At 33.1% G+C, this 19,306-nt stretch overlaps 2 protein-coding genes across 3 annotated transcripts in view; one reads left to right on the top strand and one right to left on the bottom strand.

Annotated features, from left to right (window-relative positions):
* Positions 1-524, bottom strand: part of LOC132562216 (neurobeachin-like) — a 232,691-nt gene extending 232,167 nt beyond the window's left edge. Inside the window, exon 1 of the mRNA XM_060226948.1 lies at positions 366-524. Coding sequence (XP_060082931.1) covers positions 366-524 — 159 coding nt within the window. The remainder of the gene's footprint in view (positions 1-365) is intronic.
* A 356-nt stretch (positions 525-880) lies between these two features.
* Positions 881-18,816, top strand: LOC132562210 (septin-11-like). Of its 2 annotated transcripts, XM_060226941.1 has the most exons (12): positions 881-971; positions 3,701-3,865; positions 9,489-9,624; positions 10,899-11,012; positions 11,484-11,565; positions 11,802-11,942; positions 12,712-12,829; positions 13,308-13,397; positions 14,185-14,281; positions 14,793-14,949; positions 15,088-15,220; positions 16,279-18,816. In XM_060226941.1, the coding sequence occupies exons 1-12, from the start codon at positions 948-950 to the stop codon at positions 16,435-16,437; spliced, it is 1,416 nt and encodes a 471-aa protein (XP_060082924.1). In that variant the 5' UTR covers positions 881-947; the 3' UTR covers positions 16,438-18,816. The 2 variants fall into 2 exon arrangements, with proteins under 2 accessions (XP_060082924.1, XP_060082925.1); XM_060226942.1 differs by lacking the exon at positions 3,701-3,865.
* The last annotated feature ends 490 nt before the right edge of the window (positions 18,817-19,306 follow it).

Here is a 19,306-nt window from a genome sequence, read left to right on the forward strand (position 1 = left end):
ATTGAAGACGCAGTGTTTAATTTCACAATCATCTAAACATTCATTTATTAAACTGTTACCACAACGACCTAAATACATGCAAGTCAAGGTGAAAAAGGGAACTTTTAATTTCCATATTTGGGGTAAATCATTCATACATTTTAAAACGGATAAAAACTGACATATTTATCTTTCGGTATGAACAACCAAATTACCATTTACCTCATGACGTTAATCATTACAACCTGATCCCCGTAGGGGCCTCTTTGTAAACACAGGTAAAAACGGCTTGTGGACACGCCTTCTTTCGGTTTAAACCTCCACGTAATCACTAAACTAAAAGCATTAATTAACCAACCCTTACACCCTTAACAAAGTCGACTTACCAGATGCAGAACTGTGTTGACAACATCTTTATTTGTCACCTGCTTCACTTTGACCAAGCCAATTAACAATCCGAATTTCAGCTCGTCATTTCCAGCTGCTTTCAGGATACCCTCTGTCGTGGTTACCTGTACATCCCCTTCGCCTTCTGTTGAAGACATTCTGCCACTTTGAGTTGTGCAGAATGTTCCAACGACTGTCTCTCAAAATCTATCGTCACAATATTTCGCTAGTAAACAAATATACACCTGATATCTGCGAGTACGTTGATGCTGTAAGACAGTTGTCGGCGAGATGCCGATGCCACTTCCGCGTCATCGGATTAAATAAAAGCTAAAATCTGATTGGTTCAGAATAATGATGTACAATTTAATTGATATTTTTCTAGATAATTGAAATTAAATATAGTTTTTCCATGAGACGGATTTTAAATAAAGTTTGTCAAATATCATACATTGAAGTTTTATGAATGTATTTTTTAGATTGATTTATTCTATCCGTAACGGTCCGTTTCCGTTTCCGAACACAGGACGTTGAAGCAGGCAAAGAATTTCAAGTATTTTCCCGACAGAAAGCGCACGGATATGTCGACAGCAGAAGTACAAAGAGTAAGTATTGAGAGATAGAATCTATTATCAATTTGTATACCATGTCGAATGTGAGTAAATGTTATCAATTTCGGTTTTAAATGCACATGCACGCTCGGTTTTTGACGGGTGATTGAATTTGGCATCTTGCATTGTTCCAGGAAACTGAATTTCTGGTCATTTGCCTTGATCTAATACAAGCTTTCGCCCGATCGCCAATAATTTACTACATTTTATGTTTTAAAATGAAGAGTTTGCGTTTAGTACTTTTCTATATTTAACTGAAATATATACGATCGCGATGAATCATTCATTCATAAAATGGAAATGGGCGGGGCCAACTAAGTATGATTTCAGATATAGACCAACTGTCAAATCATAGCACACGCGTATGAACTTCCCGTACATTTTGATATGAAATCATCACCAGTCTTGTCGACCACACTTTTAGACATATGACTAGACTTAGTAAATAACAATATCTCTGTTAAACATTAATCCATATCTGTTTAGTTTGTGCAAGGGATACATAATGCAGAGACTGGAAACGGACACACTGGTGATAGCTCTTGTGTTTGTTCACTGAACTGTTGAGTCATCCATGACCTGTTCTCTTCTCAGTTGTTATATTATGTACTAGGTTAAAGCAACCAAAAATTTGGTATGATATGGAAACTGGCCTATGATATTGATACCCCATTGAGGTATGGATTTATTACTTAAAATAGTTTAAATCACATAAGTTTTTTCAAATGTTTTTGCCAAAGATGCATTCATTTTGTCATGAAACATCATACAGCTGAAAAAAGTTAATCTATTGCATAACTCCCAAAAATAGATGCAGTTCTTCCAGCCTCTATGGCCTATGTTACAATAGTAGAGTTACATCAAGTTTCTAAGCAGCCAGCATTATTAGTAAACATATTTTTTTGAAAAATTATTTACCATGTGATAAATTAATGTGGCTTTTAATAATATATTGAGAAAGTTATTGCTTACACGATTCCTGTTGTTTTTAGTAACAAAAGCATACTCCAGTTGGCATATAATAGGCGAATTTGCATATTCTACACTAATTTGTGGTTTTTTCCCAATCTGATCTACCTATCTGTACCTTGTTCACCTTTAGCTTGTAGTGTTAACTTGGCACCTACTGGTTTGATAATTTAACCAAAGACAGTGAGAAGTGAAACTCATTTTCATAACAAAAAAGTACAAATGAATGAAAATAATTGACATTCAAATATGCTTCTACCCTGGTCTATCATCTGTCTGTCCATAAACAATTTTTGTTGTTGCTATTTCTGCACTGGATGGATCTTTCTAAAATTTCATGTGTAGGTTCCCTTTGGTTTCTAGTTATGCCCATTTGTTTTTGAGACTGATCAGAAGAAAAGTTGACATGCGACCATCTTGGATTCTTTAAAATAAAGTTTGTTATTGCTTTTTCTTGGTAGTTTGTTGTTGCTATTTTTTGAGAATTACTCAATGGATCTCTCTCAGATTTCATATGCAAGTTTCCCTCTTTGTCCCTTCTTGTGCCTATTTGACTTTGGGACTGATCAGAAAAACAAAATGGTTAACAGGTGACTTATCTCCAATTTTCACTTTGAAAGTCTGTTATCACAATTTCTAGAGAATATATGCATAGATCTTTCTCAAATTTGGGCCCCTTGGTCCTGGTTGCTCATGGATCTTTCACAGGGTTGATATGTAAGTTTCCATTTGTCCTTTGTTATGCTCATTTGATTTTGGGACTGATCAGAAAAAAGAAAATGACAAACAGGCAGCCATCATGGATTTTGATTTTGAAAATTTGTTATCACTACTTTTTGAGAAATACTGCATAGATATTTATCAAATTCATGTATAGGTTCCTCTTTGTCCGTAGCTGTGCCTGTTAGAGTTTGAAATTGATATTGATATTGATCAGAAAAACAAAATGACTGATTCAGATTTTGCCTAGTAAAGATTGTTATCCCTATTTCTTAAGAAGTACTGAACGTATGTATTTTCCATTTGATCTCTACTTGTATTTGTTTGATTTTGGGACTGATAAAAAAATTGCTTCCAGGCAGCTATCTTTGATTTGGCTGGTAAAGTTTATCATAGATATTTCCAGAAAGGAATGTTTAAATTTCTTATGATTAAAAGCAAAAACAAAGAAAGGAAAAGATCCAACTCTCATAGAGCAAATAGAGGTCAAACAATGGTGGGTGGTAAGATCCCTCTGAGATCTCATGTTAGATGTATAGACATTCTCCTATCCCTTCTATTATACATCCCTGGTTTTTCCATAGACATGAAATAATGTCGATCTGTTAATTACTGTATATTTAGTTGTTGGCATGTAATTATAAGAAACTGTGTAATATACCAAAAAAAATCAGCAAATTACATGTACATATTGTAAAATGCCAAGTTACTAGCAACAAGTTCACCTGTTTCATTATGACTGTATATGTTTTTAAAAGTGAATATTTATTATGTATCCCACAAAATCTGCAAATATAGTGATAATGTTCACAATTCAGACTTAAGAGTTTCATATCATCCTTCAGTTCCATACTTAATATTTATGATACATTTTAACTTTTTAAGAGTACCTTTCTCTTGGTGTGTTTATTAAAGATGTTTTGTCAAGATTCAATTACAAAAATATATATATATATATTTACAAGTGCATAATAGAATTAAGAAATTTGTATTACTGGTAAAATATTAAAGTGTACTGTGCTTTCGTTTGCAAGACAAAGAGCACATCAGGTGAAGAGAAATCTGATCAGGGAAAGACACATGATCATGATCAGAAATCACATGATCAGCAATCACATGATCATGATCAGAAATCACATGATCAGAAAAAAGATCTCCCATCTAATCCTGAAGAATATGTGGACAGTAACAAGGTTGAGGTATTCAACAAAAGAAACCTATCTGAATATATATTTTTCTGGATTCTTGTATAAATTCTGATTAATTCTGATCTTCATTCTGTATTTGTGATAGATAATGATAACCAGAGAATGGAACCTACTCTTTATTACAGCCTGATATCAGATAAGCAAACATGCTTCAGTTAGTGGAAATTCATTTCAGTGCTTTGCATTATATTTACTGCAGACACATTACAACAGATTGTCAAAGCTCAGTGCTGTGAATAACATATGAATTATTGTCTACATATATTGCATGTGTATGTTTCTGTTTGTATCTTTATGTGATATACTTATCTGCATGATGAGTCTGTTTGATATTCTACACAAAAAATGTACTCTTAAGCTTATGCCATGGAGTAATCTGTAAAAGTTCCCTTGCATGTGTTATTATATATATAATCAAATTAATATTTAAAAAGGGAAAACCAAAGTTTATTTCCATGATGGAACAATGTACACAAGCAAATGTTGAAATGTTCAAAAAGTTTCTATCAAAATTATGTGGGGTGAATAAATTTTCATTTTATTTTTGTTTTGACATCTTTGGTTTTCATGTGAAAGAAAAAATTTCATTTCAACTCTGATGACGAAAAAACAAACATCAATTTTTGTGGGTATGAATAAATATATAATGAAATGTATCTGTAAGTTTAATTATTAGAGTATTTGCTGTATAGCTATAATTTCCTCCTGTCAGATGAAATAAAACAGTAAATGAGAACATACAGTTTTTAGAACTATGTGTATGTACAGGTAAATCATTACCCAGAATTTGTATGATAAAATGCATGTTTTTAATTATCTGTAATTGATATCTAATATTCATGTAACATCATAAATCATGATACATTTTAACATGAGTGGATATTTTAATAATTTTATATAATTAGCATTAATACAGATCCTGGAATCATAATTATGTTGAAAACAGATACTAAGTAAACCAACAAAAGCACAATGTGTACAGTAGGTGTATGATCAGGTCATTATTGATTTTATTGTAAATAAAAGATCTTCATGTTGACAATAGTATGTGTAAATTACATTCTGATTATAGTTATCTATCAAAATATTGCTGATATGTTAGCCACATATATAGCCTATACAAGTGTTGTCCTGTTCCTAATTATAAAATAAATTATGTTGAACATTTACAAAAATGTCTGTAGGCATATACACAATCTGATTCAAGGCTAATTTATTACATATGTACTGTTAATGGTATGTCCTAGAATTACATTCAATTTCAGTCTAAGAATATTATGTAACATACCCCGGTACTAACACACATTTGATAGAAGACTATCTGAAAATGTTTCAGTATGAAGAAATGATGAATTATAATAAACATACTGATTAGTTTACAATGTGTTGGGATGGTAGAATTGTGTTGATCTTTCTTGTACGTATATGTGCCAGTTCAAGGTCTAGATCAAGTACATTTGCAATTTTTTCTTGTTTAAATGTCTTAACCATGGTGGTATAGCAATAACTAGTAATACCTATAATTACTGAGGAATTTGAAGTGATGATTTATAAGGGTACACAAAAGGATTCAAAATATATTACTGAAGTGTATACTTGGTTTCATGATAGGTATCGGTAGTATATACAACGTAAGACTTAAGTCTCGGAACATTGTTTTTAGGGACAAGGGGTATGCACTTACTTTTTCTAATCTGAAAAAACAACTGATGCTTTTTAGAAAATGAACACTTCTATTGTCAACACTTGATAAGTAACATTATAAATTTGATCATGATTTTCATAAAATTTTCATTAGAACCAACATTCAAGTATATATGTATGTAATGTTTAAACTTGTGGTAGTTTAATGCGTTCATTTATGATATTATTTATATCTTTCTTTTAACTGTATGGAATGTTTATGACGGAATCGGAGAGAGTTAACAATGAGACACCTTTAATGGATCTGTCAACATTGTCCTTCTCCAGCCAGGTGAACCTTTTGATAACAAACAGGAAACAGCCATCTGAGCTTGGTCGTTTACTGGTTGGAATTTCCTGCTCCATGCATATTTACACTAAGGAGCAACTGCAAACAAGTGTAGGATAATTACAGAAGCCTTTTAATTGATTTAACCTTGGCTAATAATTTAATAAAGTAATGAATTAGCATCTTTACCCAGGCTGGATCAGCTTTAGTTGGCTTTGTACTAGAACAGCCTACGGTTAAGTCCACACTAATCACACTTAACATATACAGCTAGAGCTCTTGCTTGGTAATACTTATTTACAAAAGACATATTACACATTAAATACTGCAAAATCTTATCTAATGTACCAAAATTAATCTGACAAAATGTGTCTGAGGTATATTATAGTTCTGTGACGTATCAAGTGAGGTTTGCCCTTAAAGGGGAGATAACTTGATGTCTGATCACTTGAAATGTTGTGTATTTTCTTATATTTTTATATACAGAGTAAAATTAAACGTCACTCACAATCACCCACTTACTTGATGTCTAATTTAGTTTGTTTTTTGTTTTTTTTTGCAAATATTTCGTTGAAATTGTAAATTGTGAGTTTTTTTTCTGAAATCAGAAGAAATAATTACACATGTATCTCCTTTCTCAGTGTTCATTTTTTGTTTGTTTGGGTTTTGTTTTTTCGGTTTTTTTTTACCTTCTTACTTTCTACATTTTACATTTCTACACATCAGATTTGATATGTCTGAAAATGCAGTCTTAATGGGTCCATGCATACATGAAGATGCCTTATAGATTATGCATGTTTGTAAATGGTGGCATATGGTTGTACTAAGCTACAGACTACAGATTCTCAAATGCCACAGTTTCAAATTCCATTCTATCTTGCATAGATCTAAAGTCTATGTTTAAATTAGAAGATCGTGGCCCTGACATCTGGTGGATGTACTAGTACATCGTTATGTTTATATAGCTATGTGCTGAATTGTACATACAAAATTCTAGTCTGTGAATAAAAATCTTTATCTACTGCCACAAATTCTCAAGCAAAACTTGGACATTGTAAAAAGTCTTCAGTCAAGGTTTATTTTATGGTACAAATTATTGATGTAGATTATAAAATATGTTCTTTATGAATCAAAAATTAACTAGTTCAATCAAAAAAAGAAATCTGGTTTCTTAAAGAAATTGAACTTGATACAAAGTTTATGTATCTATGTATCAATTTTATACATTTAATTGGTGGAGAATTTTAGAAATTACCTTAGAATATAGTGAACATAGGTATATTGTTACCAAACCATTATGATGTATAATGTTGTCCATATCTTGATCAATATATGACAGTTATTGACTGGCGTTGAGGACAACAGCTGTAATACTGGACTGAAAGATGATAATATTACTAAGGTGTACAGCTATGTAGATGATCGTGGGTGTAATAATTGACAAATATGAAATACATTCTTGTATCTGCATGCTTTTTCAGTTTGTGTTCAATTGTACCTAGTAAACACACATGATTAGGATTACTTGTACCTGTTATGTACGTAGAGTCCGATGGATTTAAAGGAAAAGAAATTGTTAAAGGTTTTGTTAATTACATACTGGCTAACTTCTATCTTAGTTTCTATGGGAGAGATTGTGCTAATTCAAATTTAACTCTAAAATCTCATTTTGAAAAGTGGATACTTTAAATGTTGAAACATATTTGATCAATTATTTGGTAGATAAATTGATTTTTTAATGATGTTTGATAAATAAGGATAATTTTTGACAGGAGTAAATATAGGCTGTCTTGAAGACATTAACTTTGTCATGAGCATGGAAAACTACTTTCCCTGTGCTTCTTCACTAAAGATCTTTGTTCCCTGCGAGTTCAAATTTCATCTTCCTGATATACAAACTTTGGGGCCCAACCTCAACAACTAATTGCGTAACTGTCAAGTTACATTTCCTGGTTAATCTAACCCAACCCACTAACACCATTTCATTTATAACAATGTATTTCAATGGCTATTACCAGGTACTGGAAGTAAAAACCTACAGGCATATAGTACACACATGTAAATGTAACATAATAATGTAAATGTGGATGGATGAAAATTATTTTAGATAATTACATATTTAATTTTTCTGGATATCTAAATTAAACATTTATACTTACCTGGTAATCTTTTCTTATCATTGTTCTCACTTTTCTTAAGCATTTGAAATTTATATTTTGTACATGTATATTATATTATACCAGTATACAGTACATGTTGATCAATGACATCCATTGAATAAACTTATAATAAGTGCTGATAAGAAACAGTAGATTGTTGTTTTGGAACTTTTTCTTCAGGTAGGTAATTTCAATAGAATAAAAGTTCTTATGACACAACCAGTAGAAGATTAGAATGTGATGTTTGAAAGATGATGGTACTGTCAAGTATTGATCTGTAGAAAAAAGACACACACGGACCAATTCTTAAACTTCTGAGGGCACCATCTTACACCAGAAGTTTGGTGTTTTATGAACCTTGCTCAACAGATGTGAAACGATTGTCACAGAAGAACAAGACAAGAAGCAAGAACAAAATCGTATCCATGGAAACCCTGATTGGGCAATCCAGAAAGTTAATGAATTTGATAAAAGCTTAAAAAGAGTAAGAGACAACTTGTAACACCAAGGAAAAGATCAGAAAGAAAGGACAAGTTGTCATCCCTTACATCAAAGGCCTGTCAGAAAGCATTCAGAGACAGACATGAAACCTCAGAAGACAATAAGAAACATCCCAGTTCATCATAAAACACTCCAATAGAACATCCCAGAATGTATATAGAAAATCAGATTCAAGAACTGTTATACATCATATATTGGAGAAACAGGCAGGAGATTCGGGGTCCGACTCAATGATCATCAGAAAAATGCAGAATCCCAAGAAGGCAAAACACATTCTCAGTCACAGACCAATAAACCTGCACTTACAGATCCTTTTGCAGGATCATATCATTACCTGGGAAAACTCCAAAACAGTTGACACAGAAAACAACCTTTTCAGGTGGTTGGTTAAGGAAAAAATGTGGATATGCTGCAGTGGGCAAGTAATGAATAGGGATGAGTGAGTGGGGCACAGTCTCTCGCACATGTATGACCTAGTGTTAAACAAACCATAGCAGAATTGACAAATTGACTACAGTACATTGTTAACATTTTGTGTATTTTTTGGTCTATAATCTGTTTACTGTCTCGTCACTCTATGTTTGACCTTAGTGTACATAGGACTATAGTACAGCTGGAAAAGTTGGTCTATTCATTACCACCTCATACTTCTTGCATCAATGCTAATAAGGTGGTCTTTGTCTGATGAAGGTGACCGTGTAGTCATCGAAACATCACTCTCATATTCTACTGGTTTTGTTTTAAGAACTTCTTCTATAGTAGATTGTGGTATTATATAATTAGTAATTCAGTATAAATACACTTCTATAGTTAATGTCATTTAACATTTGTTTTTTTGAACATGCATGTTTAGTTTGAATAAATTTAAGAAAGTGATATATGATGTATCTTTAATGGTTAGGGTTTGAAGACGATTAAATTTAATAAGGCAATGCACTTGTATTTTAAGATAATTTCATGTCCCATAATTGTTTGTTTGTAGCCCCCAAAGCCTCCAAGTGTGGGATCTAGCACACGGACTCTGACCTTGAATGGCCATGTTGGATTTGACAGTTTGCCAGACCAATTGGTCAACAAGTCTGTTAGTCAAGGATTCTGCTTCAACATCCTTTGTCTCGGTAGGTCATCCATTGACTAGACTTGTATGTCAAATGATAAGGCATGAAGAGCTGCCATGGCAATCCTTTACAAAAATGCTTTTTAATTTTTGAAACCGAATTCTCTGTTCTTAGCAGTGACCTAAATTACTGTATGACATTGTCAAGGTGATGTGAATGGCATTGATTACAGACGGTAAACTTTCAGTCAGTATGAGCAAAATTTGATATAACTTGTTGTTGAATCTGTTCTAAATATACAAATTTATGTTTGTGAAAATAAATTACAGTTCAAACTACCAGAGTCGACATTGCCTCAAATCACAATGAAGTGATTAGGTGGATACGTAGTCAGAACTTTTTGGACTAGGGAGTACACTACCTATCAGTAATGGCATTTTCTAGGGGGGAAAAATATGTTGATAATAATATGATCATATTTTGAAACATTCACTGTACATGTTGATTGTTAAGAAATCACAGGTTTCACTCTGGTCTTCATTACAATGGATATTGTGACAGAGAAACCATGCAGCTTGAAAAAAGTCTTGTCTGCTTGTGTATTGGCGGAAGTTAGGGTTTACGTATCAGTATGTGGGATGTGGAATGATACTTAATATGACTACAGGTTTATGTTTGTTAAAATCTCTATGACTCCTACACTTATTCGGATAGTCTTGACATAATTGCCCTATCAAAATGTGAAGTAAAACACAGTTACTTTATGGCAATACACATAACAAATGATCTTAGTCAGTATATACCAATCACTTGTAATAGAGAGTGATGGGGGCCTAAATTAGCGTCAGCTGGCATAAGCATGGTGTCATGGCAAGATGTGAAAGAAAATCAATGCTTAGTAAGTGACATGTATGTGTATAATTTGATGTTATCACTTACACACAATGGTTATGTATACCTATTTCCCACAGTGTTAACAATGACGTTAATAGTAACCACAGGTAGTGATTATTGCAACTCCAGTATCTCTATCAATAGTTATATTCAAACAATTCAAATTGTAAGGAAAATCAGATTGGACAAGATTCAACCTATCACTAAGTAAAAGATTGTTGTTTTTGTTTAAAAAATCACATGTAATTGTAAGTAAAACAATGTTCTAACTACCCACCTATTTATACTGACTGGAGGTTTACCCTATATCTAGGTTATCTGAATGTCTAGCTGTAGACATTATGGCAAATACATTGCAAACCTAATGAAGAATGAATTACAGTATAAACCAGCTTCTTTGTCGCCTTCTTGTTGTATATTGATGTGCTGTCCTATTGTAGGAGAGACTGGTATAGGTAAATCCACCATGATGGACACACTGTTCAATACTCATTTTGACTCAACACAGAGCAGACATGACCTTCCAGGAGTCAAACTAAAAGCTAGTACATATGGTGAGTACATACTTACACATGTATATACTGTCATAAGACATTCATTACAGAACACTCAAAGTCAAATGTTAAAATTATACATAAATTTCAAAGGTTTGGAGGTGGAAAGTGAGTTAATAGCGATAGTCTTTGTAATAATGATAATTTATTATATGACTCAATTTTCCATCATGCTAATTGGTTAAAATACTTTATAGGCCTAAATGTCTTGTAATGTTACTCCAAAACAGACAGAATTTGTAAAGTGAGGTAGATATAACAGTCTAAATCTCTGTCAGGTACCTCTCAGGTGAATGTAACAATCCAGTAACCTGTGCTGCAATTTTTACCAATCAGGAGCTCAAACTGTTGTCACATGACTGAACATGGGCTGAGATATCCCCTTCAAGGGTTAATCAATCATCTTATTCACCTGAAAACAGGTCAGTAACTGTAAAATATACATTGACAGTGTGGCGTTTGTGTTTACAGAGCTACAGGAGAGCAGTGTGAGGCTAAAGCTCACTGTGGTGGACAGTGTTGGTTTCGGGGACCAGATTAACAAGGAAGACAGGTTTGTATACATCGACTGGATTTACATTCTCTTATGTAGAAGAAGAATCAAGCTATTGACAAAGTTTTAATAGATATGAAATAATCACCATTATTTCCAATTTTGGAGTCAACAAGGGTGAAATATATTCATAAAAATGTAGATTAGAAAAAAAAGAAAGAATTAATATTTCTTGTCAAGATATATCTGAAGAGGATTATGTTTCCGTTTATATACCCTGTGGAAATGTGTTACAGCTGGAAGCCTATAGTCGACTATATTGACAACCAGTTTGAGGCCTTCCTCCAGGAGGAACTGAAGATCAAGCGTTCACTTCACACCTACCATGACACCAGGATCCATGCTTGTCTGTACTTCGTAGCGCCTACTGGACACTCGTACGTAAACTTTTACTTCTGGCTCCTACCGTCTTATCTTACATAAAGTCTTATTTTAGGCTCCTACCGTCTTCTCTTACATAAAGTCTTATTTTGGCTCCTACCGTCTTCTCTTACATAAAGTCTTATTTTGGCTCCTACCGTCTTCTCTTACATAAAGTCTTATTTTGGCTCCTGCCGTCTTCTTTTACATAAAGTCTTATTTTAGGCTCCTGTCGTCTTCTCTTACATAAAGTCTTATTTTGGCTCCTACCGTCTTCTCTTACATAAAGTCTTATTTTGGCTCCTGCCGTCTTCTTTTACATAAAGTCTTATTTTAGGCTCCTACTGTCTTCTCTTACATAAAGTCTTATTTTGGCTCCTACCGTCTTCTCTTACATAAAGTCTTATTTTGGCTCCTGTCGTCTTCTTTTACATAAAGTCTTATTTTAGGCTTCTACATGACATTCATGTAAATGTTTTACCTCTGACCCCTACTGTCTTCTCTTACATAAAGTCTACTTCATAACTCTACAGGGCACTCCAAGATAATCTATCTGCTTTGTCGTTGAACTAGTCTCTGGTACTATTAAATCTATTAATTGTGCATTTTTGTGATACAGAATGTACAAAGATGTTGAAAAGCCATTTTAATATGTATATACGGGGGGGTAGTTCATGACAAAAAAAATAAAATGAGTTTTTCTTGATAAATGAAAGCTTCTGTTTTGGTAATCTATGTGTTTCAGTGTATTCAAACTTAGAAGTAGAACATTATTTGGTTTTACAGATTGAAAGCTCTTGACCTTGTCACCATGAAGAAGTTGGACAGCAAGGTCAACATCATCCCAGTCATTGCCAAGGCCGATACTATCACCAAGGCAGAGCTTCAGAAGTTCAAGGCCAAGGTAGGATAGGAAAGAAGTTGAGAATGATGGTTGATTTCATGGCTGTTAGACAATGATGTTCTGTAAAACACTACTTAAATTACATACTATTGTACATATCATAATGACAACTATACAGTTAAGCATTATTTCTTCTTGGGCAGAAAGTGTTTTCTCCAGTTTATTTTTGTCTTCAAACAGAATGAATTCAACATATGGTGGAAAAATTATAAGTGTACAGTTTATAGTCAGCAGCAGATTAAATGATCAGAGTGTAAAGGTATATTAAGTCATACCATGATCTTTAGTAGTGGGGTAATATAATCAGTTAAGTGATAGTATGGTGAAACAAGATCTGGTAGATTTCATTTATCTGCAGTCTACATATTCAAAATTATGATAACTCAAAATACAGTTTATAACCATAGTGTTCTCCTTATTACAAGTATTAAAACATACAAGACAATGTTTTGAAGTAAAATAAGATGTTTCCACACAGATTATGTCAGAGCTGATGACAAATGGTGTCCAGATATACCAGTTCCCTACTGATGATGAGACGGTGGCAGAAACCAACAAGACCATGAATGTAAGAATTATTTGTTTATAGAAGAATTTTCCATGCCATTTGGTTTCATAGATATCCCATATTCAGCATATTCCTAATCTACAACCATCAAGATATGTGTTGTATAAAATTCATCCTCCTGCAGTAAGCCTGTTCCTATTTCGGTCTCACCTGTGATTGCCTGTTGTCCTGTGTTGTCTGTCATTCGTCGTAAATAATTTACATTCATTTTCAACTTCTCTTCAGTAAACAAAAGGCCAAGGGTCATGGTATTGGGCCAGTAGCATGCTGGGATGAAGGGCTATTAAGTATCTTAAAATGAATGATATTGACCTATTTTCAAGGTCACAGGGGTCAAATGTATTACAATCTTGAAATGACTTCTTCTCAATAATGAAATGACCAAGAGTCATGATATTGGGTCAGTGGCATGCTGGGATGATGGACTTTCATTTTTGTTCAAATTAATGACCTTGACCTTCATTCAAGGTGACAAGGGTCAAATATGCTAAACTACAACAGCAGTGTTGTCAGTTCTGTTTGATTGAAAATTAAGCCTTATAACATAAGCACAATAAAAACTTTGTCAGCATGCATATACCAGTTCTGTTCTGTCTGCCCAAATACTGGGAATAATGGACAGGTTCTAAAACTGTTGAAAGACTTGAAGATCTCAGGTAACCATCAAGGCCAATGGGCCTCTTGTTTTTTGTTTTCTTTTTTTCAGTGGTATAATTTCATATTTATATATGATATATGTGTTACAGAACCATCACATCACTAGTAGACTATCATATTCTTATTTCAGGGCCACCTTCCATTTGCTGTAGTAGGCAGCAGTGATGAGGTCAAGATGGGAAACAAGATGGTGAAGGCAAGACAGTATCCATGGGGCACAGTACAAGGTAGGTCAAGGTCACAGTATCTTTGCAATATAGTCCAAAGTAGGTCAAGGTGTGGTAAAATTTAGGACAAATCCACAGTACCCATGGGGAATATTTTGTTGTAGTTCAAGGTTACAGTACCTGTGAGGTAGTCAAATCTAGGTCTGAAAGCATTTCAAGTTGAACCTTGATTACTTGTCTTCTACCACCTTTTCAACATTTGTTAATGTCATGCTGTGAATTCTAAGTAAGCCAAGGCATTAGCAGGGTTTTATTCTTAGGCCAGTTAAACTTGTTTATGAAAGTCACTCCTGTGGCATGTAGCTTTTCTGTAGAGCTTGAATTACTATGAATTGAATTATATTAGAAACCCAAACTATTGTCCTTTTTTAGATAGGTTTTTGTTGTATACAGGTGGTTTTTAAGACAGGTTTGACGATAGAGGTATCAGATATATATATATTTCAGAATTGTAAGTATTTTTTAACCTGATCATTATACCAGTCAACTGATTGAATATTTTTGTTTATAGTTGAGAATGAGAACCACTGTGACTTTGTCAAGCTGCGTGAAATGTTGATCCGAACAAACATGGAGGATATGCGAGAGACCACTCACAAAAGACACTTTGAACTGTACCGTAGAAACAAGCTTCAGGAGATGGGTTTCTCTGACACAGACTCCAAAAGGTCACTGTCTAACATACTTTGTTCTGCCTTGTAATTAATGTTTATATAAGATATATGAGAAAAACGCCTTCACCTTTTGTCTGAACTATAAATCGGTGATTGTGTGACATTTATTCGAAGTATCTTTGACTTTTACAGTTTATCAGAGACATACGAGCTGAAGAGACACCAGCACGAGTCTGATCTACAAAAGAAAGAGGAGGAAATGAAACAGACCTTTGTGATCCGGGTCAAGGAGAAGGAAAGTGAACTGAAGGAAGCTGAGAAAGATGTAAGATGCAGACTTAACTTGAAATTAAAAGAACCAAATTACATTTTTAGGTTCATCTGACCCAATTTTCCTTCAAAACACTACTCTTCCTTATTGCTTGAATGCATTTCAACAAATGTGGTCTGAAATATCTTTGCAGAAATCATTTCTTAAATTCAGAAAGTTCATTCAACCCCTGCGGACTTAGTTACAAGGGTTCAAAAGGGGAACTTAGACAATATTTTGCTCCCTAACACTACTCCTTCTTATACCAGTGTAGATTTAACCAAATTTGGTATGAAACATAATTAGGGAGAGGCAATAATATTAAAAGTGCAGGAAGTGACCTTGACATTGTACTGCCCAAATCTTATTTTTATGCTTTGGTCCAAATTCCAACATATTTCATCTTCAACAAATAGTCTTAACTACTTATTCATACCATTGAGAAAAATATTTGGAGTTTGATTTGTTATTAAAAAGAAAGAGATAATATGTTGTTATTTTTCAGCCAGATCAAAACTTCAACTGCAGTAGCCATTTTGTAATATGATTGCACAATACTTTTCATATACAGAACTTTCTGATACTTTCAAGGAATGTTCAATATTTGTATTGATCAGATTTGTCAGCCCACTATCTGCAAATTCTGTGGTTTGTCCATTGATTGTCCATTATGCGCCATTGCCCTCTTGTCTTCATCGATTATGCCTCTCTTTCTTGAATAAAATCTGTTTGAAAAATCTTTAGAAATGGTGCACTAAAAACAGAATATCCACATGTCAACAAACTTATAATTCAAACCCTTTATTGTATTGATGCATATTACTGCAAACATGTAATAGTTAGCCATTTAATGGTCTGATTTGTGCCTGTAATTAATAAGGACAATGCTCCAATGTAGGTTCAAACATTTGAAATGGTTAAGCAGGTAAATAAATGGAATCGCCCATGATACAAACATGTTAAGAAACATTTGTTCTCATTATAAAAGCTGTTAAAACTCTCCAGATGTTGGTGTTTCTGTTTCCTCTTTTATATGATTTATCAGATGGTAAACCTTTTTTTTCCATCAATAGCTGCATCAGAGATTTGATACTTTGAAGAAACAACACACAGAAGAAAAGAAAAAGATTGAAGATAGTAAGAAAAAGCTAGATGATGAGTTTAACCAATACCAACAACGCAAACTTCAGTTCCAGCAGCAACAATCCACACTAGGAAAGAAGAAGAAGTAAAGATGCCCTCATTGTCACAAAGAATCAAAGGATGGAACAAAGATTTGTGGAAAAATGACTGATTTTGGCATAAAAGAGGCTGTCAGAAGATTTAACCTCAAACAAAACATACCATGTTAATATTTCTGTTACATACCTGGGGATAAAGCATTTTTACATGGTTTATCATTTAGGTCAGAAGTTGAACTATGTTGTTTACAGAACCTAAAAATCTGCCTTTTAAAGAATATTTAGGAAATATGGTTTCAAATGTCCTGATTTTAATCGCAAAGGAACATAACTCTTGTAAAACAGTGATTTCACAGGTATATAAGATGTACATGAACAAGTATTGTAACATACCTAATGTCATGTAAAATTTCACAGAAATCAGAAATGAATTTTATGTACAGGTTTATCAAAAGATGATGGTCATTTCACTGTCTCCTTTTATATCAAAACCTGATTTGACCAAAAGACAATCACTGGAGTTTCTCTAACGATGGGTCCAATTAGAGGAGTTAAGTCTGCTTTTGTAAGGTGCTACAATTAAGCCCATTATATTGCAGGTTACAATGTATCCTACCAATGTATTATACACTTATACTCTGTATTTCCTGGCATTGTGCTGTTCAGGAGTTTATACCTCTATGTTTAAACTGTATAAGAAGGTGATGAAAACAAATTTAAATTCAAAGAAAGAATGACCAGAAAGATGGTCAAAAGGGATAATATTTTGTACTACCATAATGGAAAGTAGTTAATTCAAATGAGAGCAAAAATTATCAAAGTCTTTTCAGTTGTTTTCACTTTGACAACTCCTGGGCATTCAAAACTGGTTCACTGCCAAAACCACATTATCACTGTAAGTTTTTGTGAAAGTTTTTCAAGAATCTATGCATTTAGATGAAATCCTATGATTCCATTGTATGTTTTACTACAATTTTTTGTAAAAAAATGTTGTGTGCATTATATTTACACCTCCAGTGCTTGACCTTTACAATTAAGGTTGATTTAAGGCAGAGAAAGTAAATTTTTGATGTAGAAATGTCAAATTATTTTTCAGAACAATATCCTTAGAAATTGCTACAAAATATTCTCCTCGTCCTTCTATATTTTTCATTTTCAATGAGACTCTTGGTTATACATAAATTTGAGAGATCCTGGGACTGATAGTCAGATATAACAATTAATCAGAGGTAACAGTTTGTCCTGTTTTCATAGCTGTTATAGTGAAGATTAATGTCAAAGTATTTTCTCTAGATTTTCTCTAGAAATTTATCATATACAGATATATATGATGTTGTGATGGAAATACGAGTGTTAAAAAATGAAGTTTTTGCAATATGCCACATGAAATAGGAAATAATAAAAAAAACAAGAGCATTTTTGGGGAAACTTTTCAGATTCGATCTTGGAAGTCCCAGGTTGTGTCTTTCATAATAAAATTAATAATTCTTTTATCGTTTTTTCGCATTATCATGTATCTTTTAGCTACAATGTATTAATTTTAACCTTTCTGTTAACATCTTTTATTTAATCTTGCCTACAGTGATTAAGTATTACACTTTAGACTAATTATCATTTATAACATATGTAGAGGTGCATGTTACTGTTGTTCTGTATTGTGACTTTTGCGTTTTGTGTGGTGGTTTCAAAATACAGAATTCATCTAAATGTCTGAATGACTGTCAGCAGTGTAACCCATCTTGACGGGTTTTACACTGAAAAATACTTCGTGTTTGACAATATTTTGAAGGTTGTTGGGTAAATTACTGGACAGCTTGCTTGGTCGTAATCGTTTAATGATTTGACACAACATCTTCAGCAGTGTGATTTATAGGAAGTCTGACATACATGTGCAATTACCTGTTTTCAAACTTGACCTTTGTTATTTCATGTTCTGAAAGATCCTGTTTCTGTAACTAGATCTAGAATGAAAGTTTTCCTGTTATTTGTGTGTATGTAAAAAAAAAAAAATCCAAGTGTGGAAAAAAATACTGAGACCAAAAATATTGATCCTCTCTGCTTTTCAGAGTATTTAGGAACAGTTATGAAATGTTTACTAATATCCACTAGCTCTTTCCTTTCTTTTTTCTTTTTGTGTTTTTATTTTACTTTATCCTGTTACTGAATATAATTATGAAATAGATTTGTACAACTGGTCCTTCAAAGGGAAGTTACTCTCATCATCTTTAGAATGGAAATGTGAAAGTGTGAGTGAGAATTTTTTTTTCTACTTTTATATGTTCAATATTATCATTACGCATAATTAACATTTTGTTTTTGTAATCCAATTTTATTCAGGCCCTGCATGCTGCTGAACATTGTAGATTGTAACAGTATATAAATTATGTATCTAGTCAATTGGCTGACCATCAAAAATAAACATGAAATTAATCACTTGCTTTGTTCTTTGAATCACAAATTCTTTATAAGATAGAACTAGAATTGATAATACAATGAAATCTGTTTATTTATACCGATAACATGGGATGACAAGCCGGTGCTTATGTACTGAATCTGACGGTTTTTATGTAGGGATACACAGATTTAAATGCTGTATAAAGATATACTGGAAATGTATCACTGCTACATAGCATAGAAAACAACAAAGAAATTCTAGTATGTCAACAGAATCTAAATCCAAACTCAAAAAATAAATGTTAGAATGTTTATGAATATTTAAATGGAGACTTGTGAAAAAAATGAGAAAAAGACCAGGGGTGATTCAGAATCAGCTATGACACCTGCTATACAAATCTTGGTATTGTCTCATTCCAGGCGAGTCCATGGTAAACAACAACAGATCTAAAGAACTTAATATTATTACTTTGTACTGCATTATTATAAAAGTAAAGCAAACTTCTTAAGCCTTAATATGTGACTC

This window comes from Ylistrum balloti, unplaced genomic scaffold (assembly GCF_031769215.1).
Source record: "Ylistrum balloti isolate Yb309-2 unplaced genomic scaffold, AGI_CSIRO_Ybal_v1 Utg371366, whole genome shotgun sequence".
Lineage (NCBI taxonomy): Eukaryota > Metazoa > Mollusca > Bivalvia > Pectinida > Pectinidae > Ylistrum > Ylistrum balloti.